General features: G+C 38.7%; 1 protein-coding gene across 1 annotated transcript; it reads left to right on the top strand.

Annotated features, from left to right (window-relative positions):
• Positions 1 to 19,710, top strand: LOC114151980 (guanine nucleotide-binding protein subunit alpha-13). Its single transcript, XM_028029568.1, has 5 exons — positions 1 to 363; positions 6,166 to 6,392; positions 12,906 to 12,956; positions 16,996 to 17,196; positions 17,580 to 19,710. The coding sequence occupies exons 1-5, from the start codon at positions 81 to 83 to the stop codon at positions 17,949 to 17,951; spliced, it is 1,134 nt and encodes a 377-aa protein (XP_027885369.1). The 5' UTR covers positions 1 to 80; the 3' UTR covers positions 17,952 to 19,710.
• The last annotated feature ends 3,422 nt before the right edge of the window (positions 19,711 to 23,132 follow it).

Genomic DNA, 23,132 nt, shown 5'->3' with positions numbered 1-23,132 from the left:
GTTTAGGGAAGGGGCTTGGTCCTGTGCTCGCGCCTCGCGAGAACGCGCATCAAATTAGCATCGATGAAGTTAGTGCGAACATGGCGGATTTCCTGCCGACCAGGTCTATGTTAAAAGTTTGTTTGCCCACCTGCCTGCTTAACGCCGGCGAGGCGGACCAGATCCGAAAGTCCAAGGAGATCGACAGAAATCTGTCGCGGGAGAAAACGTACGTGAAGCGGCTGGTGAAGATCCTGCTGCTGGGCGCTGGCGAGAGCGGCAAGTCGACTTTCCTCAAACAAATGCGAATCATCCACGGCCAGGACTTCGACCAGCAAGCCCGAGAGGATTTCAAAGGAACGATCTACAGCAATGTTATCAAAGGTAACCTGACTTTGTGTTGCTTTACGACTGGTAGCTTTATGAGGGAGGAAGCGAGACGTTCGACTGGGACAGAAAAGCCCCAGAGAGGCGTTTAAAACGGATGGGAAAGTTTCCACATCTGTTGAGCGGCGCTGGGGCTCAGAGGACACACATAAACAGTCTTCATCTGCTGTCGGCACACCCAGTGAGCCGGGTTTCTGTTCAGATCCGGCTTTCTAACTCTCTTTTGCTGCACATAAAGTTTAAATATCCTATGTAACGCGGCTGTAACCGAGTTAGCAGGCTCAAATAGCCACGGCCACGTTTTGTTTCTCAATGGAGGATAACCCACCAGTGAACTAATCTGTAAGGTGTTCCTGTTTGCGTCCACTCCCCAAACAGCACCAATAAAAACGACTTACTCATTACTAATTAGTTAAGTATTTATCTTTGTGATTTAATTTAACCTATATTTTTTTGTTGTATTTCTTGAATTAAATGTATAACCTAATATCATCTTCCCCTAAAATTTCAATCACTTTTAAATTTAAAAAATTGCCCCAACTGATGCTTTCAATCTTGGAGGTGTTAAAGTATTATTATGAGGACTCTGAAGTAGAGTTATACCATAACTCTAACTCTAGTTTTTTTTAAATTTGAAAAATTGTGTTGGTCAAGAAAAGCCTGGTTGTTTCATAGTTAGTTTAAACCAGATAAAATTTTATGAGTTTAATATTTCTATTAATTTTACTTCAAACTTGGATAAATGATGTTTATTCATCTTTGAGATTAAAAAAAAAACCCTGATGGCTCTCAATTGTTCATGTCTTACAATGAGTAATGAATGAGTGATAATTGCCTGTGAACTTATTCCTTAGTTTACTTTTTCTATTTTTAAATTTGCTGACCTTAAATAATTCAGTTGATTATTCAAAACAGAAATTGGCATCAATCGGGAAAACCTTGGTCATTGCATCTTTTGTAAAACCTTATTTGCATTGACTCTTGTGGAAACTTACTAGTATCAAAATCTCAATTTTTTAGATATAAATAAGACTTACAAAAATAATTTTCAATCTGCAACGCCTCGCTAAAATCATTGATTAAAATTGTAAAAGGCTAATTGTAGTTCAGTAACTGCAAGTTTATATGTCCTTACCACATTGCTTTATGTAGCATAATAATGTTATTCAGGAGAAGAAACCAGTCAATAGCGTAGAGATTGGAACCAGACTATTTCCTCTTGATCAACTTTGATCAGTGATTCTGTGGTTAAATATAGACAAAAAATTATTTTTGCACTTCTTGTATGATATTTTTTGTTTTCTTTTCATCAAATTACAGAACTCCATTTGTATCATTAAAAACTTCATCTGACAGCACCTGGGGCCTTATGCATAAAAGAATGCGCAGTTTTCACACTGAAACTTGGCCTGCGGAAAAATTACGAAAGTGCGGCGCACAACAAAAAATCGGAAGCATAAATCCGTGCGCAAGCACGTGGCCGCGCACCTTTCCTTTATAAATCCTAATTTGCAGGAAATAGTGCACAGCTGCTGGTCCGCCCTGTCGCCACCCATAAATACATATGTAAATTAGTATAAATACCCGGAAGTCTGCCACCACGTGAAGCAATAACCATGGCAACGTCCTTGTTCGGAGCAGTATAAGTATTTACAATAATAATATATTTTTATTTAAAAGGTGCTTTGAGGACACATAATGTCACCTCACAAAAATAAAAATACATTTTAAAGAAAAAAAAATCCAAATAAAAAACATAAAGAGATTCTGCAAATGCCTGTTTGAACAGTAGCGCGTTCAGCCGGGATTTAAAGACGGACAGCGTGTCAGAGAGTCCTTTGAGTGGGGAATGTGGACGTTTATCCTAAATAGTAGAATGCTTTATGTCCATAAGGCGCATTCACAAAGTGGGCGACTCGACTGAAGGATGACTGCAGCTGGACTGGTACCGGTACCGCATGGCCCTTTAAGTTTTGCTCAGAGCTCCAGGATGATCAGTCTGAGTAATCTAAACGCTCATAAACCATCATCAGCATTTCCCAGCAGATCAATATGATCTCTGATCAATCGCTCCGTCTGAATCCTTCCATTGGCGATGTTCTCCATCAGAGCCAAAGCGTTCCACAATTACGCGGCACGCCTTTGCGCAGCTACTTATATACGTGTGATTGCATACACACCTTGATCACCTTAAAAATAATTGAACCTGTTGATTATTTTTAATCAACAAGTTTGAGTTAGTCTGCTGATCCAACCCTGTTTTCTTCTTTTAATGAGCATTTCATGCGCTTCGGCGCACGGATTACATCTTTATGAGACAAAAAACTGAGAAAAGTACCATGTACATACGAGCGAGGTTTTCACATACTTTTATTTTTATTTTCTTTATTTTGTGTGCGTGTTAGCTTATTTTCTGAGGATAAATGCGGTTCAGTTTCATCGTTTACGTGTAAACAATAAAATATTAAAATCATAAGAAACATCGGGTTTGATGTTTCTTGGTCTAGATAACACCAAATGTAGTCAGATTTCAGTGTAGTTAGGTGAGTTTTGATGCTTTGTAGTTTGATATTGTCCACAGAAAAAGTTTGCGTGGCTGCTGCACATTTTCACGCCAGCAAAAAAGTGTGTGTATATTTGTGCAAACTTTGACGCAAAGTTAATTTTTATACATGCCGACTTGTGTGTAAAATATGGCGCCGCACATTTTTTGTGCACACGTATGCTTTATGCATGAGGCCCCTGGACATGTCCTTGATGGATAGATGGAGCAATTATTGCAATTAGTTTTCAATTGGATTTAAGTTAACTTATTAATCAAAGAGCCTGCAGAGCAAATTTTTTTCTTTATATATTAAAGTTTTCAAGGAAAAAAACAGGAATAGCTCAAAATGAGAATGGGCAGATCAAGCCCCAACAAAAACTGGAAATCGGTAAGAATAAACTGGTTTAAATGGGGATAAGAATTACATTCAATGGAAATAGGGTGGAATATTAAGTCTTTAGAAAATAACGTATACTTACGTTTTCATTGCATCTGAGATTTAAGCCTCTTTTTATCATTTATTTTCAGAATTTGACAAAAACAATCTGTATTAGTTCAAATCAGGTTGTGACCAAGTTCAGTTCTCGAGAACAAACATCCTGCAACATTTAGATTCATGCCCTCTCCAACACACCTGAATCAAATGAACGGCTCCTTACCAGGCCTCTGCAGAGCTGCATGATGTACTGAGGAGGAAGTTCAGCCATTTGAGTCAGATGAGAAAGGATGCATCTAATATTTGCAGGCCAGTATCTATTAAGAAATGGAGTTGGGCACCACCTCTCAATAGAGTAATGGTTTGAGTACATAGGTATGCAACGGAAATAGAAAGAGATGAAACAGCAATTTGTGAGTATGAAATGGCAAAGGAGTAAATTGACCCAGAATAGTGGATAGTAGCTTAGCGGGCATTTTGTTCATTTTTACATATTTCCATTAAAACTGTACTTTGGACTTGCACTGTATATTTCTTAACTTCAAACTTCATGGTGGAAATTATTTGAGTGACTTTCCAGCTTGCATGTTTTGGTGACTTATTATGAGCTGAGAACTCTACCTGGCCTCAGAGTCAGTTCGCCCCATTTTGTTCCTCCCTACTTTGGTTTCATACCCAAAAACAAACCCGTTCTTACTCAAGTACTTACCCATTGCAATGGCACTGTTTTTTTCTCCTGGTTGTTGCATATGTTAAATTAATTATAAGGTTAACTATAAAAATACAATTTTATTAACAAGGCACTTTGAAATGCAGCGTATGTTCCCGAGTTATTATTGTCAGGGATTTCCCTTTCTTATGAAGCAGGAACAATGTGCTTTAACAGCATCTTTCTGTCTCTTGGTGCTTATTGACTTTACATTGCATTTGATTCATATCACCTTGCAAATAATTTATGCTAAAAATAAATATTCTTAAATGACAGCCCGAGTCTCAACATTATTGCTTGCCCAAGAGGCTCAAAATGTCGTTTCATTCCATAGAATGAAACGACAAAAATTGCAAAGATATGAAATTACAAGGAACCTGTTTGAGAAGAAGTCTCTCATCAGTGATTTGCAAGGTAAAAGGGGGGAGGGGAATTTCTTTCCCCCTCTCTAATACATTAAATTAATCAAAATTAAGAGCATCTTCATATATTCTCCATCAACTTGATAGACTTTTTTTTTTTTTTAGTTAAATAAAAATCAGATTGCAGTTAGGGACATAAATGGGGATAATCGTGCAATTTCTTAATTGTTTACTAATCTACCACCTCGACTAAGAGCTTTCATCACATCTTTTCCTATTTTTCACGTGCAATAATTCTCAGAGCAAGGTACATGAGTTGGTCAAAAGGGGTGTCAGACGCTCAGACCTCAGAATATTTATATCAGTCAGGAAAAGCCTGATTGGTTCATCTCTGAAACTGTTTGTGTATTTTTGCTCAAACCATCGCCAGCATCAGCACCTGGCAGCTTCTACATCAGTATTTAATTGTTTGTCATCTGATAATAGATTGATGACATTTGTCAGATGAACAAATCTTGTGTATATTTATACTTTGTATTGACTTCTGGCTTACTAAGATAGCGTTGCCGGGTTAGTAGGTCATCCTCCTCCCCAGCAACACGCCTCGAATGATATAAAGTCCTTACAGGGTGTTCCTAGTCTGCCTCAGGGCCTCCTCCCAGTGGGACGTGCCCCAAAAAATCTCCTGATCACCTCTATTAATCATTTTTAAATGTTTAAAAGCTAAATAAGAGAATATTTTAATAAGAATTATAAAGGTGTACAAACTTTTGTCTGCAAATACAAAATAATAATTTCAGGTTTTCCTGCCTACTTTAATTTTGACCAGTTATGTTTTATCTTTTATTCTAAAGACTAACACATAGATGTCATGCAGAACATGTAAGAATCAAATAAGTATCCCCATTTATGCAAAGTGTGTTTCCCTAACCTGTTAGCTTTCAATAAGCTGTAAAAAGGACATGAATATCATTGTTAACCTGTCGATTACTGACGAGGTCAATAAAGGAACAACTGGTTGATATGTTAATGATTAATATGTTAATTATCAACAGCTGGTTGATATGTGTCCAATTGATTGGTGCATCTGAGTTAGTGGCATCAAAATACATCCTGTATTTTGTGCTTGCTTTGCTATATACGATGCTGTGTAACTTTACTCCTAATCATAATAGCAGAATATTATAGTATAAAACAGTTTGACATCTAACAATACTTAACACATGTAGTGATTCAATAGTCTGTAAGGATGGTGTTGAATGCTTTCATCCCGCGAATAAAATAATATTTTACTAATATGGGTGCGGTGATAAATTGGCCCCCATTTCTTTTATTATTGACAAGTCATCGATTCTTGCATATGGAGCCTATCTTATTCATTGATCTTATCTAACTCTGCAAATCAGCCACTGTCCTCTTTATGCTCTGCTGTGAGAGAGAGCTGACTGACAGACCCGCCCACCAGGTCATGTCTGCATGTGTGCAGTTAACAATAGTCACCAAACTGTTGCCAACTTAGAAACTATATTTAGTGACTTTTGGGACAAAAAAAAATCAGTGTCAGCCAAAATCGGAATCGGTGGGATACGCCTTTTCAAGATCGTTGATTGGTGATCGGCCCAGAAAACTGCAATTTGTGCACCCGTAATACTGATATTAGTAATCATAATAATAATATTAGTAATGGTAAATGTTTTGGCTCTGTCCTCTCTGGTCCTGATTTACCCATTCCTCCCTCCCCATCCAGGTATGCGTGTGCTGGTGGACGCGCGGGAGAAACTGCACATCCCGTGGGGTGATGAGAACAACCAGCAGCACGGCGACCGGGTGATGGCCTTCGACACCCGGTCGGCCAAGATGGCAAACGGGCAGCTGGAGATGCTGGTGTTCCTGCAGTACGCCAAGGCACTCAAAGCACTGTGGGCGGACTCGGGCATTCAGAACGCATACGACCGGCGCAGGGAGTTTCAGCTGGTAGGTTTGACTCGACTGAAACGGAGATAACAGTGCCCCTTTTTTTTTTTGTTCTTTTTTTTGTTGTTGTTGTTCCGACGGCTGGCGCTGATAACTGTTCAGTATTGCTGCAGAGCTCCATTCCCTATCAGCTAATCTAAAACGGGTTTTCAGGTGGTTTTAGTTGGACTTTTTTTCTCTCTCTGTTAGAGAAATGAAGGCATTTAGAAAATGGCAGTAAAAAGAGAAAGTGAAACAGATTTTGAATTTATCCTCCTTTCCTGCCACTGCATCTCGAGCTTAGTTTTTGTATATTCTGCCTTCTGTTAGGCAGTCAGACATGTGATTTAGTCAGCTTCCTGTTTACACCTCTCCCTGCTCCTTATATCTCAAGCACATTTTCAAACTGTGACGTTTCCCACAGAGTGGCAGCTGTGGCTGAGGCTCTGCTCACGTGTCTCGCCGACTAGTGGGGATCTCTCGCTGTTTTTGTGTGGCGGGACTTTTACAATCTGCTGCATTTCTAAAAATTCCTAAATTTTCTGCCTGTCTGTGATTTCATGAGATGTCATGTGACAAATGTTTGAGTCAAAGATGGGGCCCCCCACCGAGGACAGAGCAAGAGACGCACTTCTCCAAGTTGCTTTCAGTAATGAGCCAAAAGTTGTGAGTTGCACAAGTCTGGAGTGTTCTCAGTGGGATTTAGCTCTGGAGGGAATTGTTTTCTTGTTGTTTTTTTTTTTTCTTGCAGGCAGGAGGGGGAATAAGTGTTGATCAGAGCTGGAATGTTGATCTGCTCTGCAGTTTTAAACGGCTTTATGCTTACCAACAGAGTCCAGACTCTCCTATTCAGCATTATTTACACACAAACACTAAGAGTGTCACACGCCTCATGCAACATAAGCACAAGGACACACCTGCACATTCTTAACACGTGTTCCGGGCTCAAAACTCCTCATTTCAGCTCATTAGTATAAAACATAGACTCTGAATGAGAAATTTCTCACATTCTTTTTTTTTATAATGGGAGGTGATGTCCTTAAATGTGACAAAGGGTGAAACTGACTTTCAAAACTCTTAAAATTATGATATAGCCACATTTTAATGCATCTCTTCATATATATTTATGCAATCACAGTGGAAGACTACCTCCTCTTTTGCATTTAAATAATTTAGTTTTAACCACAAATCTGCAAAAATGTATTTATTAGATAAAGTAAAATTAGCAAAGATGTGAGAAAAACCTAATCTTTTACTGCTTCAGTAGGATTTGGGCACAAGTAGCAGCCTGGTGCTGCTGCTTTAAGTTGATTAATCAATCACCATTTTGCTGTCTGGAGCCAGACTACAATTTTGAACTGGTTAAAAAGGTGATCTTCCAGCTTTTTGAAGTCTATCGTACATCAGAGTTGAATGTGGACACTTTTAAAGTGCGTGCCTATCTTCTGAGGATTGGACATCCCAGTGAATTCCCTGGTGAATGATCAGAGAAACCAAAAGAAAAGCTAAAATAAGCTAAAGGCCTCTTAGCTTAGAGAGGTTAAAGGGGGAAGAACACTACTTACTAAAAAGACAATGGCTGCACAATGAGACCAAAGTAGAGATGTTTGAACGTAATGTGCAACACCATGTTAGGAGGTAATCACACTTGAGCATTTAAGCACAAGTGTTGAGCACAATGGTGGAGGGGCAATGATTTGAGCTTGTTTCATAGTAACATTAAGTTTTCCCTAAAGTTTGCCTTCAAAATGTATTCTGGAGTGAAATTGACGACTATCTGGCTAATTGTTGACGCTCGGTTATCGCAAACACAGCAACACATCTACAACACACTGGCTGAATGACTTAATAAACACCAGGCTGTGTGTTCTCAAAGATTCTCCGAGTCTTCTCAGAGCACTCCTATCTTGGCCTAAAATTTCCTGCCAAGGACTCTTAGGACTGAGTGAGGAGATGACAGAATTTCCCATTTTTAGTGATGTGTGGTTGACCCTGTTGTGTAGGTTTCAATAACTTTTATCTTAAGAAGTAAAATTCTAAGAAAAATCTCAGAATTACAGAAATTCTAAGAATTTTCCTAAAATGACATCTCTAGTAGCTACTTTTAGTCTTATGGTGCGTTCACACCAAACGCTTTACGTGCATCAAAAATGCGCCCGACGCTTCAAGTTCGACGTGTGTGCACTTTGAGTGCAGACGCTTGACCTTTTGCTCTACAGCTAGCGTTTTACGCATCTGGTTTACATTCAAAGTTCATGTGGAGGCGCGTCAGACGCGTCAAAATCGCTCTAGCGGTTGTTTTCCATTGCCAGCCTATTTGTTGGACGCTCTTGACATCGTCAAACGCTCAAAACTCTTCAAACGGTTCAAATCGCACCGTGCTAGATGCGTAAAACGAGCCGCAACGGGCTCTCTACATGCTTCCGCATAGACTTTGAATGTAAATCAGAAGCGCCTGACGCTCATAACGCTTTTGGCGTGAACGCGCCATAAGGTTCTATGAGAATACGGGTCCTGATCATTTTTCTGTCCTGAACTCTAAAATACAAGAAGTGAAACAAAGGTGTACAGAACCCCACCTATTCCTGGTTCAGTCTTCACAATTTATTTTCTTGGAATGCGAGTCCTGATTACTTGTGGAAAATTTGTGTATATGATTATTATTCCATAGAGCAGATCTAAAATATTTTGGAGGGGAAAAAAGCGGCACGTAAAACTGAAATACCTAGCCCTGATGCTCGTTCACACGCTATTTACTGGCATTTGCAAACCAGCTAGTACAAGAGCTGTACGCCCAAGAACAGAAATAAGAAAAACTGTAGATATTAGCTTCTGTATTAGTTGAAGACGGTTTCTACTTAATGTGCAATAAAGTATATTTGGTGTTTAAAAACCCAGCTAAACATGGTTATAGCCGCAAATTTTAACAGTTCAAATATGCATGCATTTCAGCATAATTAACCCCATGTGAATACCAGGGTTCTACTGTACTTTGTTTTCACAATGTCTGCAATACTCAACATGTCTCCAACAAGACTCTGTCCTCACCTAAACCCTTCTCACCCATCAGTCTATATGTAGGCACATTTAGACTGCATTTAGCCCCTGCAGTTTCATTGATTCAGCCCATGCAACCCACTGGAAATGTTGTATAAGTTCAATGAAAATCAACATGAAATATTATAATGTGCACTTTGTGACTCTGGTCTATCCAAGCGAAGCATATACAGTTAAAACAACGTAACATTAAGATGAGAGATGGTGAGCTCATTTAACTTTTAAACCATGTTAAAGCTTTGGGCGTTTGATGTTTCCGTTGTAAATTAAGCAGATGAGGGAAAAAAAAAAAATCTTGACTCATTTGTAAACATGGAGCTCACCACATTTTCAGCTGTTGCCCACCTTAATGGCCCAAAGTGGTTCTTTCCTCTGATCCATATGTGGGTTTTAAGTGCTAGAGTCGGCCCATCTCTACCAGGATAGCATGGAAAGTGGTTGGTGGAAAACTCCCTTTAAGACTTTGTTCTGTCCAAACATAACACACACCATTAGAAAAGGGTTGACACGCATTTCCTTGTGGATTCTGTTATGCAACATATTACTTAGCAGTTTTAGCCATAATGTTGACCTTAATTGTCGGACAAATTACATTCAGCACAGTATCAGAGGAATTGCAAATCACTCCTTGAATGCATGATTCTATATTTTTGATTTTCTTATTAGAAGTATTTGGCTTCCGGGATAAACCTTTATTGTTTTCACCCAAAATGGGTCTCGGTGACAAAGGACAAAGATGTTAGAGTTCAAGAAAATATGTTAGGACATCAGGAGGGAAAATGTGTTTATATACCTTTCTATTGATATAAATTCCTAAAAATCAGTTGACCAGTTGTGGCAGAACACAAATCCTTAGATTTAGTTCAATGACAAATGAATTATATATTTTTTTTCTTTATAGTAAAGCAAATGATTTCCAGCAAAATGTAAAATTGTTGGGCTGATCAAATGTCCAATCGTTAAAGCACACTGAATAAAAGCACCAGAGAGATCAATCATAGAAAATGGGCACAGGACCTTAAGAGCAGTTCAGCTTTTTAACAGCTCGAAGCAGGAAGCTGTGTAGCAGTCTGGTGGTTCTGCTTTTAATGTTGCGGTACCGTTTGCTCTTTGGCAGCAGTACAGAAAGTTCACAGAGAGGGTGGGAGGAATCTGGTGATGCTTGGAGCCCTTTTCCAGCAGTAGCTCTAAAACTGAACATGAAGTGAGGATGGGGTAGAATAAAGACGCCTTTCAGCTCCCATCACCTTCCTCTCCAGGGAACTGTGGTTTGCCATATTACAGCAGGACTTACACACTGAGTTACAGTTCAATGCTCTTATCAACCACAGATTGTTTTGGAGATGCTCGCTGAGAAATATTCTTGTTTCAGTTTGTTGAGAAAACAATAACTGTAAGAAGTGTTGGTAAATGAATTGGGTTTAGAGTGTAAGAAAGTTGGCCAAAGCACAATATTCCTGGGTTTCCATCCAGTGCTGAACTTCACTTTTCTGGCTCCTTTCTGTCGACTGGTTTGATGTGACCAAATGTGCCGTATTGTGATGCCAGCAGGGGACAAGAATTGAACTAAAAGTTTTGAGCGTTCTCGAGGCAAACTAGATGAAAATCCACCAATAAGCTTTGCCAGCGACTGGAATCGTCTGATTTTTCACTTTCCTCACCCTGATTAGTAATTGCCCTGCTGTAAACTAAAAATCCCATTCCTTTTTCCGGTCAGCCGACTCACCTTGAGCACTGCTGATAACAACATGTTTCAGTGTGGAAGTACCGGTAGTTATGTGGATAAATAACATAAGATATATAGTTATTCTGTCAAATAATAATAAATAACCCATTTGAATCAGTTTCAAATGGGTTATTATACAATAAGCGCAGACTTACAACGCAGAATAGGCCAAGATACAATAATATAAAATATACATATATTGTGATGATTGATTGCACATCTTAAAAGTATTTTCTGTGGTTTTCCAGAACATATTTAATCCATTCATCTGTACTCATACCTGACATCTCCACTTTCACTTTCCAGCCTTTTCTAATGGAGAATCCAAGTAGATTCTTCTGAAACCTGAATATGTAGTTGCAGTCATTGATCTGTGAGGATCAGCTTGTTTTCCCACCAGGACGGTCTCCCTGTTTTGTACTGTTTTAGTATTTCCATTTCAAAACGCTCTTACCCTACGGCTAGTTTGTAATGAATATTTAAAATCAACATAAAACCACTGTTGTCTCTGTTGTTTTCCGCATGACAGGTTCTGAACAATTGTCCTTAGGAAGTTGGGGGAGAAGACTTAATGTGATCAATACTATACCACAAAGCTGACTTTGGTGCATATTGTGTTTCAGTTTTGTTTTTTCAGCAGCCGTACTTTAGTTTCAGGCGCCATGATGACTCATATTGAACTTCGGAGTTATTGCTCCTCTGGTTTCCCTTCCTGTTTTTTGTTGAAACAGATTTTTTTCACGATTTCAAAACCACCAATCCCTGTCAGAATTGAGCTTCTTCAATCACCCGAAGCCAAAATGTTAATTTGGCTTCACGTGGAGGAAGGTTAGCTTCTTTTCTTCCCCTTCTTCCTGGTTTTCTTGTCGTAGCAGACCATCCTGCTCCGCCCTTGTGTAATTCTACCCATGCACACACATCCGTACACTCTCAGGTTTTTCAGGTCAGGCTAGTTTTTTTTTTTATTTTCTTCTTCTTCTTCTTCTCAAAGATCAAAAGGTTAGGACAGAGACTTGCAGTGAAGGGGGGAAATGATTGGCACACATTGTCAACCCACGCGAGTACAACCAAGTCACTACATCAGGCCCAATTTGAATTTTACAATGACAGTTTCCTTTCATGTTGCATTTCATGCAAATAGCATGCTAAACATCTCAGTTTTAAGGTGGAGTCAAGATGGATGGACCCCAGTGTAACTCCGAATAATATTTTGAAGTTGCTTTTTGGAGAATTCTTGCCAAAATCTCCCGTCACACGTCCATTATAATACTCATCCGCGCACACAAACACACTCCTCTATACGCTGGGATAAAGGAATGCTCCTCAGTCCTGGCAGCTACGTGTCTGAACTTGCACTAACTGCACAAAAGCAGAGTCAGAAGTGACTCGAGAGGAAAAAAGAAAACAACCAAACCTTCTCCTGCATTCAGAGAACCCCGGCCACACTCCTCTGCACATCAAAGACACGCTTACGAACACGTGTCTGCTTCAGCACCCGATCATTTGCATCCTGCTTCAGCTCGGCTCTGAGGCGGACATGCAGCTTAGAGAGAAAAAACAAACAGATTTCCTGTGTGTTCATGAGCCTGTGTGTGGCAGATGAAGGGAGGATCTCTCATGGCGCCTCCACTCCACAACTGACTTCTAATGAATGTATTAATACATCTACACCATATTTGTTGAGGAATGAAATGGCCTAAAACGTCCTGAACGATGCGAAAGTAACAAGCTCCTCCTCTCTCTTGTTGCAGGGTGAGTCGGTGAAGTATTTCTTGGATAATCTGGAGAAGATCTCCCAGCCAGTAAGTTCTTCTTGCCTGCATTGACTTTTATGATCAGACATGTACATGTTATAGTTAATAAAGCAGCATGTCCAGACAGCAGGAGGTTAACTGAAAAGCTGCAGGTGTGTTTGTTTGCAGGACTTAATGCTCAGTTTTATTTTAATGAAAATGAAGTTACCTAACCACCTTTGCAGCTGACACAGCTGCTCTTTTAATGGGAAAGTTCTACCCATGGAGTTAAGGCATTTTGCATTATTTATAGATATATATTTGTATGAAACATTATAGGTCTTCTATTGTCACTGTACCAAATTCCATCTTTTATGAATTACATTTCTAAACCGTACCATAACACCATAAAAGTGGATATCCTTCACATACTCTGCCTTTCAAAACCTTTTCACTTTTTAATCTGACTGTACCTAAAAACCTAATGGACCAACATTAATAGTAAGCCTGTCCCAATAAGCAATTAATCAATCACATTATGAGTAAAAATCACTTTCCATTTTGATTAATACTTGAGGGAAATTTTGTTTACACGAACATAATGCATGTTTTTTATTTTTTGGCTCCACCTGATTATTAGGCCGATTGCAGAGATTAAATGTGTAATTTAATCTCATAATAAATACAGCTGTTCTGTGACGACCTCAGAGGTTTGTTACACATGATCAGTGATCAAAGCAAACTGGAGGAGCTGTGGAGAGCCACAGCTCAGGTGGAAGGATTTGTTGACAAGTCGTTCTTTCCAAAGATCTGAGCTTATTGCAAAGCATTGTGTGGAAAACTAATTGAACATATCATTCCCACCATGAAACACAGTGGTGGCGGCGTTTCACAGTGCTCTGACACACATCATGGTGTGTGTCAGAGCTGAATGGGACATGGATAGAGCTAAATTTGTTTTCTTTTTGGATTTTTGATACAGTATGGGTTCAGAAGAATAATGTTTTCTCCAAAACAGAATTGTAGTTTCATGTTGATTTAGAAACCTCTGTATTATATATACATATATATATATTTAAAATCAGTTACCATATAATTATACTGTACTCGAGCTTGAGCTCAAAATTGTCTGAAAGTATTCACTGAGATGTAGCGATGTATGAAGAGGTCTTGTATGGACTACACTGAGCTAAACCTTTGAGTTTCCCAACCTTCACTTCTTATTATAAGTGATTTTGACTGAGATTTATTTCAGTCAAGATCACTGATTTTACGTCTGAGGTTGCACTGATCTGCACTTAGATTATAAGATTTGACGCAGTTTAGTAGAAACCAGAAACTGCGGGTAAGAAACGTAACCACGTAATTTACAACTTCTCTCTGTAGATACAAATTTGAGGCAGACCTGTACAGCTTCCATTTCTGCACTTTAGGCTAAAAAAGTAGCTACAACGGCTACAATAACACAGGTCTGCGATGCCGGTGTACACTCAGAGTAAAAGCTGAGCATATGCTTGTTGTGTGGCGTGTATAAGCGTCACATAGGCTCAATGGTTAAACCAGTGGGTAACAAAGGGCGACAACAAGTTGCATAATGTCACACTGGTCAGAACATTATGTGGGTGGTTTAACCCACCCACAGTGTCGTGCTTGACTGGGAAATGCCTGATAACGCTTTAGCTCCACTCAAGATGCTAACACTCTGTCTTTGTTGTGAATGTGGTGGAAACAGTAAATGCTGCAAATTGTCTCACTAGTAGGGAATTATTTCTGAAGGCGTTCACAAGAACTTATCTCAAGGGAAAATTAAAGAAACACAAGGAATATTTTTACTATCCTTCCTGAAAATGAAGAATGAGATTACTTTGATTCTTTGACCAGTTTAAATTGATATTTGCAATGCATGGGCATTGATATGAATTTTTTTTTCTTTTTTATTAATTATTTGATCCAGGCTTTTTTTTCAGTCATTATTAGCAATAAAAACTATGTGCTCAACATTGAATTTGTCAGAGTTTTGCATTGTTAAAATGACACATACAGCCTCAAACGTTTTTATAATCCTCCATTAACGTTGGAAAAAATGCCACTTACATGCTTTACCTTTCGTTTCATAGCATGAACCTTACTCCAGATCCTTTTGAAGAAGAAGGTAGGGACATTAGAAACGGAACGGTTGCCTGCTGTATCCACTCCGAGCCCATTTTCGTTTTGTGTTCGTTCAAACATCACAACAGCAGCAATCAGCTGTAGCCAAGTTTCAACCACTAATCTGTTGATGTCAGGTGATGCTGAAAATGTTTGAGGTAGTTCAACCGCTAGTATTATTATTACTATTCCACCCACCTTGTGCAACGCTCCACTGACAGAAAATCCCAGCATGTTCCTGTTTACAATGATCCTAAATATCCTGAACAATTTCTGTTAGTCTGAAGTCGAACGTTTAGTTCTGATGGTTGAAACATGGAAACTTGGATTTTTTTACCCCCTCTGCCCCCCCAAAATAAAAATTTTTTTAAGCATAAATAAAAAATAAATTTTCAAGAAAAACATTAGGCTTCCTGAATAGTTTCCCCAAAACCTCAAACCTACTAAAACATAAAACATGCTTAAAAAACAAGTTTGTTGCAGAAAAACCAATTAATTTAAAGGAGCAGTACAGTTTTTTTAATGCACAGAACTAAGTGACAATGAAGTACTCTGTTGTGCCACTTATAAAATGACACCAAAACACAACAGGTTTCTAATGCAGATACAGTGGAGAATAAAAAGATGGTCCGAACCAAAACTTTATATCACTGTTTGTCATCAGCAACAAAGTACATAAATTAGCAGCTCTGCACTTAACTTAATTACTCAGACAAAGCCACTTTTAAATCTAGCATTTAACATCACAGATACTGGCAAAAGAAAAATCATCTGACCACCAAATGGCTCCCAGTAGCACCCAAACTCTACATATCATATAAAATCCTGTTGATGATGGGTTTTTCCCAACAGCTGCTCATGCTGCCTTCAGGTACAGCTGGCAAAGGAGGTTGTCACAATAGCAAAGCTACTCCAAAGTGTTTCAACATGTTTTATTCTAATAAAGGGAACAGTCTCTTAAAGTTCTAAACATTAACCTTGACAGTTTTAAGTGGTTATACTATTTTCTAATGTATTCTTGCTTTTACTACTTTGTTCATTATAGAAATCCAACAAAACCTCCAGTCAGTTCTATCCATTTTTGTTTAGATCATAAAATCTTAATTTATTTGCTAAATTGAAAACATAACTTTTACTACAGGCCGAAGTAAAAAAATAAAATAAAATAAATCATTGTATTTATGTTTGTTTGAAGCTTGGCAAACCATGATTTGTACTTGCCAAACTGTGATTTTTGTGTAGCGTTACACCCTTAATCTGCACATATAATTTTTTTACCCAGTGTAGATTACGGCAAATCTACAATAAAATCACTGAAGTTTATTGGTTGTATAATCATGTCACCCTGTTAAAGGCTCAGATTCATCCGTAAAAGATATAAATGAACATGAAATCGTAAGACTCTGAGGTAATCGTCACATCAAAACCGCATATATATTTTCTGTTCCTCTTCAGGATTATTTTTAAGTGACTTAGCTAACATTCTGCTGTGTTTGAGACTCATTTTGTAGCTGAGACAAATATTTTTAGATTATTAATAGTTTTTTCTATCCTAAAAGTAGGACTTTGTTGTTTTCTGAATTTATGACAATTTTTATTTACATCAGATATTCAAATCATTAAATTTACCTACTTTTATTAACTTTCTCTGCCTGATCTGCTGCATTGAGGCAGCCAGTTGGTGACAAAGCATTGCCAAAACAAAAACTAACCCAGGAGAGAGAATTACCAGGAACCTCAGCCCCAGTCTTGCGTTGTTGTATGAAAGATTACCTGAAATCTTGTTTGCAGTGAAAACTTGGATGTCAGGATTTGAGGATTGAGGAGAAGATTAGTGTTTCCTCTCACACATTTGGGATGTTTTCCTTGTTTTCTTTATCTTACAAATGCAGCATCTCGTGCAGAAATTCATCTTTGAATATATAATGTTTGACACAGATCTGTGGTTTTATTTCTGCAGGACTATCTTCCCAGTCAACAGGACATCCTGCTGGCCCGTAAGCCCACCAAGGGCATCCATGAGTATGACTTTGAGATCAAGAACGTTCCCTTTAAGATGGTGGACGTCGGGGGCCAGCGGTCAGAGCGGAGGCGCTGGTTTGAGTGCTTCGACTCCGTCACCTCCATTCTGTTTCTCGTCTCTTCCTCTGAATATGATCAGGTAAAGAGAAAAGAGGCTCTGCTCCACATGACCGAAGGCATGTTTCTGTGATCAGCTGAAGAGATGGAGCAGAAATCTGTTTGTTTTCATGACATTTGGTAGAGTTTTAGTCTTTTAGTCACATTTTGTCAGGATACGACCATGAATTTCAGTGTGTTTCATCAGGATTTTGTGTGATAGACAAACACAAAACGATTTCTTTAAAATGAGTTTAGCATAAACAATATGCATTCTGGCACAACCGGCCCTTTGTAAACATACAATGGAAGCCCTTAAAACTGCACACGTTTTAGACTATGTATTCTCTCTATAGTTCTACCTTAAGTGTTGAGCTTACAGCAGTTCTGGCAGTAGTACCTCATCTGCCCATCAACATCTTCCAGGTGCTGATGGAGGACAGGCAGACCAACCGGCTGCGAGAGTCACTCGACATCTTCGAGACCATCGTCAACAACCGCGTCTTCGTCAACGTCTCCATCATCCTCTTCCTGAACAAGACAGACCTGCTGGAGGAGAAGGTGAAGCTCGTCCCGCTCAAAGACTACTTTCCCGAGTACGCCGGGACGGAGCACAGCCTGCCAGACGTGCAGGCCTTCATGGTGGAGTGCTTCCGGGCCAAGAGGCGCGACGCCACACAGAAGCCCCTGTATCACCACTTCACCACGGCCATCAACACGGAGAACATCAGGCTGGTGTTCCGGGACGTCAAGGACACCATCCTCCACGACAACCTCAAGCAGCTCATGCTCCAATGACCCCACACACACACTCACACACCAAACACCCCCTTTTCCACTGCCACACAACGCAGCCTGTGAACGCAAGAGGACGTGAATGGGGACAGACCCCCCTTCACTTCCTGATGAGGACTCCGGAGATCACAAATTGATGTCTGCAGTCTTTAGACTTTTTGTTTATTTTCCAGTAGTCTTTACTCCTTTTGGAAGTGTTCATCCTGTTGTTAGCTCAGGATCTGATTGTTGGATAGGGTATTTAGGCAAACTGTGGTATTAAAGGTATAAACAAGAAACCAGCCTGGGTTTCTGAATGGTATCTGATCCCTGCTGCTTTGTCCTCCTCCCTGAGCTCCACCTTATTTAGTTGGTTATTTTGTTCTCTTGTTTTTTAACCCTTAGGATGCCAGTGCTGGCACCTGTGGAAGCCGGCCTCACTTAAAAACAAACTGGTGAACAACATCTACTCTGGTAATGCAAACAGAGTAACCGTGGAGAAATGTTCAAGCGACACATAGAGAAAGTTGATTGGATTCAGTTCATGCCTAAGCACTGACTTGTAATATTTCCTCACCCCTCAGTGATGCTGAGGGCGAACCTAACTTCTTATTGACCTGAGCGTTCAGAGTTAACACGTCTGATCTGTCTCCAGCACTGACACGTCATTTATAGAAGACACACAATCACAAGACTGAACCTTTTTCATCCATGACCATATAGGTGTTGCCTTAGAATTGAATTTTTTTTTTGTTGTTATTATTGTTATTATTATTATTATTTTTGGGATGTTGAGAGGGTAAAACGGTTACCTTTGTCAGACCATTTGGTTCCAGTAAGTTAACTAAAAGTCCGCTGTTTCCTCAGGGTTGAATCGGATCCGGTGTTGATACTGATGTGTGAAGCTCGATGTTTGGCGGTGGGAACAGGCCTCCACGCCGTTAGCTAGTTGGTGGTTTTAGGACTGCATCCTTCCCCCAATTCGTCCTTCCGCCTGTTTTGATTTTATTACTGATTATAGATGCCTTCTAAAATGACCTTCACAAGGCCCTCCTCCTCTTTGTTTTGCCTTAATCATGAATGTGTGTTAATAATTGTACAGGGATTTGCTCTTGATTGTTTGAATAAACTGTAACCGGCCTGCGAAAACTTCGTTATTGGCACCGAGTAGTGACTCTAAACGTGTTTATGAAAAAAAAAAAAAAGCATTGAACATTTCCCTTTTTTGTTGTTTTTGTTTCTTAGCACACACGCTTGTGCTGCTTTGGACTTCCCTCTAAAATGCATTGTGATTATTGCAGAAATCTGGCAGAGGGGGGAAAAGCTACTGGAGTTGCATAGTTTTGAGTGACTGTAATATGTAGGGGTGGCTGATCTTTGTTAGAGGACAATTTAAAGGCACTCAAGTGTCTTTTGCCAAATAATTCTACGCTTTATCTTCACAATTTTTCTGCATTATTATTTTATTTCTTCATAAGTAAAGCTCTGCAGAGCTTTGGTTTCCTTCCATTCCTGGCTTTGTAAATACTGTAATCTGTTTTCCTGTAAATATTATTCCAGTTTATCTTCATATATGTAAATGGTTGTAGAAAATGCATATTTTTCCCATGCTGGATGTTCTTCAAATCACTGCATCTTACCAATGAAGATGACCTTTTGATGTAGATTTTATTTTGTAATTCCCGCCCCCCACGCACCCTTCACGTTTTTCACATTTATCATGTCAAATCCCATGCTACTCTAACCCTATCAATAAAATAAACTTTTCTAATGATACTGATAATGATGACCGTTTTTTTCCTGACTGTTGAGCATCATTTTTATTTAGTATAGAGGCGAAAGATTTGACATTTCAGATACAATGTGAGCTTCTGCTAGGGTTTAAAATCTTGAATGTAAAAATGTCTGTGTCAGCAGATGGTTTCATCTACAAGGTGGGTTTGACATTTTTGGTCTCGCTCTAATCTAAGGAATGTAGTTTTAGGGAGGAAAAAAAATAATCCATGTTTGTTTTTGGGTCGTCAAACATGCCGTGACATTTTCATCTGATTGGCTATTCAGCTGTCACGATGACTCCTCTCCCAGAAACTCTGGCTCCTAGGAACCTTTGCTGCTTTGGGGAAACAATCAAGAAGGTTTTCCCACCCAAATCAACAAAAGTACCAATCACCCTATCAGATTCAGTTGGAATTGTTTTGATTTTTCAAAATGATCACCCTCCTTGTTAAATAGTGAATTAGCTGTGCTTAATCATGTATTTCTAAGGTTGAATTTGATTTCTGTAACCACGCCTATTGAGTTAAAATAGGACGTGTCTGACAGCCTGAAGTCGCATCATTTATTCACATCATGCCCTGATGTGAATAAATTTAAGAAAAATACTTTTATTAAAGACTTGACAGGAAATAAAGGACTGTTTTACTTTGTGTGAAATGAAGCAAATAAAGGTTATGTTTTCAACATTACCTTCTTTGAAGCAATGTTGAAAAAGGATCTCAAGGGCACGCTTTAAAACCCCGCAAACATGTCGATGATTTCCAAGAATATGGGGAGAATATCCTGGGGACTGGTGAGGCAAACTCTTACCTTCTCCGAAAGGTATTTTCTGCAAATAAAAATGCACAATCTGACAGTTATAAACCCTCAGATTTTCTCAAACGTTGCATGTTAGAGGATCTAAAATAAACTAAATGAGGTGAAAGTAAATGTCAAAATGTAAGATGTTGGAAAAACAAATTCACAATTGTGTAAAATTGTACATGAGTTAAGAAAGTTATTAAAAAGAAGAACTAACGGAACGGAAGTCAAATTCCTTGTTTTTGTACTCAAGTTTGGCTAACAAAGCTGATTCTGATTCAGTTAACGAAAATGATACTCAAAATGAAGCCTCAAAAATGAGTTATTTCCTGTGAGAGAATTAAGATGATAATGTCTAAGCTCTGCAGAGACATAAGTATGTAAATATTTGTCAGATTGGGAAGAAAAAGTTTCTGTTCCAGTCAAGGGAAACGTCCACTTTGTATTTTAAAAGCTGCTACAGCACCGGTACTTAACTCAACTATGATTTCATCAGCTTCTCACGTTGTGGTGGAGGTATTTTTGACCCACTCTTCTTTCCAGCATGGGCTCCATTTATTGAGGTTCACAGGCCCACATTTAGGTTGCCATGGCACCGTCACCACCACCGCCTTGTTTGCTTTCTTTTTCAGTCTTATTGCTTACCGCTGCATTTGATATCAGTTTTCTGCTGTTGTCCTCAGCTGTCAGACACATTTAACTCTAGAGTCTATTGATACAAGGTAGAATATTTCTGCCTCAATGACTTCAAAGAGCCCTATTGTTGAAGAGAAAGCCTTTATTGTCCATTAAATCCACAAATCCACATTATCACAGATAATGTGGATTTATCTTGCATAATGATAAATGTATTGCTGTGCCTGAAGAGAAAGCCTTTATTGTCCATTAAATCCACATTATCTGTGATAATGTGGATTTATTTGGCATAATGATAAATGTAAACATACATCTTATAACTCAAAATGTATGCTTGCAAAGTAATGCTGAGCAAATAAAAAGAGGTCAGAGCATCGAAACCGAACTGAGGCAAATAAAGCCTGATTATGTCCATGTGCTCTAAGCGCTGGCCACCATCTTTTATTTGGGCAGACTCCCATTTCTCATGGAAAAGAAGAAACAAGTAAAGCAAACCAATAGATCATAATCACAAGCCAAAGACGAAAAATAGTTGACTGAAAATAGATAAGGGAACTAAATATACATGGTTGCAAATTGAACAAATGTATTTAAATTACTCAGTGAACATTTGCTGCAAACTAGAGTGGTTAATTGTGTTTGGGGTAACAATAAATATACAAAACAATAATCCAAATCACAAGACATAATCTAAAACTTAGACTCCAAGACTAGATGATTTTATGTACTGATTTGTAAAACCCTTAAATAGAGAAGCTTCTTTCTTCTTTCTTTCTCTTTTAAAAAAGCATAAGTAGATTTAGTTCCAACTTTTAATAAAAAAGGAGAAGAACTGTGTGATTACTAGTAAAGTGTTTCGTTTTTGGTGGAATTGAAATCAGAAACGCTCCTGCTGACATAACTGAAACAAAAGATGACATCACTGTCTTTTCTAACGTTATGCGTTTGAGTTGTGTATTCGGAGGTTTGAGGGATTTACGCAAAGACGGAAGTAGTGAGTGTGAGTCGCCTCTAACCCTACCAAAGGAAATGTTGAAGTTTCATGTCCAAACAGGACTTTGACTGCCTGGCCTCTCTTTTATTACCTATAGACATAAAATAGTGCACGCCTAGACATGGAAGAGCATATGCCGGCTTTATTGCCCTGTGCAAACAATCCGTCAGCACATCCCCCATATTGAAACGGGCAAGATTTCTTTAGGCACAGACACAAGTGTGCATGGGGACGGAGTTTTCTGAGTGAACAACGCACTAAATTATAAATAGATACTATTATAAGCCATTTATAGCACTTGTATTTTAGTATTTGGCTTGAAAAGGAGCTCTTTGGACAGAAATTTAAAAAAAACCTGCTGATTAAAATATGAAGTGGCTACTACTAAGAGACAAACATGCTCAAAATACACTTAAACTTATATAAATTCACTTCTAAATTTGCATTATATTTTTATCTTAGAAAAAGATAAAACATATATCCTGTAAAAAAAAACTATTAACAGTATTGCTGTGATAACAATGTACTCTATTGCCAATCCATATAACGTACCACTAGATCAAAGTGTATATATTTAGATGTTTTTCTCTCTTAGATGAAGCCACTTAAGGAGCTACTGCTGCCATTAATTCTCTACTTTTTCTTTAACAGAAAGCGTATTCCTGGATCAGTGCTTCTGTGTTTTTTGTGTGTCAGCTCTATCTTCTCAAACCAGTCGATCACAGCTGATGCCCACTCATACTGAGCCAGGTTAAGTCTGAGCAGGTGAGGGAGTTCCATTGTCACCACATTCATGGATGTGGGATTGCTACATAGTTAATGGCTCTGTGCAGCAGGAAACTTGTATTATTTGGCATTATAAATTGAACATGACAGCAGAGTTTTATAAATAGGATTTGGAATATTTGTAACTGAATATGAAGCTGCTTATATGTTTAAATTGAATTGCCTATACCTTTCTACACAGGCATTGTTTGTCGTGCAAAGTGACTTGAGAA

The sequence above is a fragment of the Xiphophorus couchianus genome, chromosome 10 (genome assembly GCF_001444195.1).
Source record: "Xiphophorus couchianus chromosome 10, X_couchianus-1.0, whole genome shotgun sequence".
Lineage (NCBI taxonomy): Eukaryota > Metazoa > Chordata > Actinopteri > Cyprinodontiformes > Poeciliidae > Xiphophorus > Xiphophorus couchianus.
This window is presented reverse-complemented; position numbering and strand designations above follow the sequence as displayed.

Coding starts and splice junctions, on each gene's coding strand:
- LOC114151980 (XM_028029568.1), top strand. CDS start 81: ATGGCGGATTTCCTGCCGACCAGGTCTATGTTAAAAGTTTGTTTGCCC. Junction 364..6,165: donor CTACAGCAATGTTATCAAAG/GTAACCTGACTT, acceptor CTCCCCATCCAG/GTATGCGTGTGCTGGTGGAC. Junction 17,197..17,579: donor CTTCCTCTGAATATGATCAG/GTAAAGAGAAAA, acceptor AACATCTTCCAG/GTGCTGATGGAGGACAGGCA.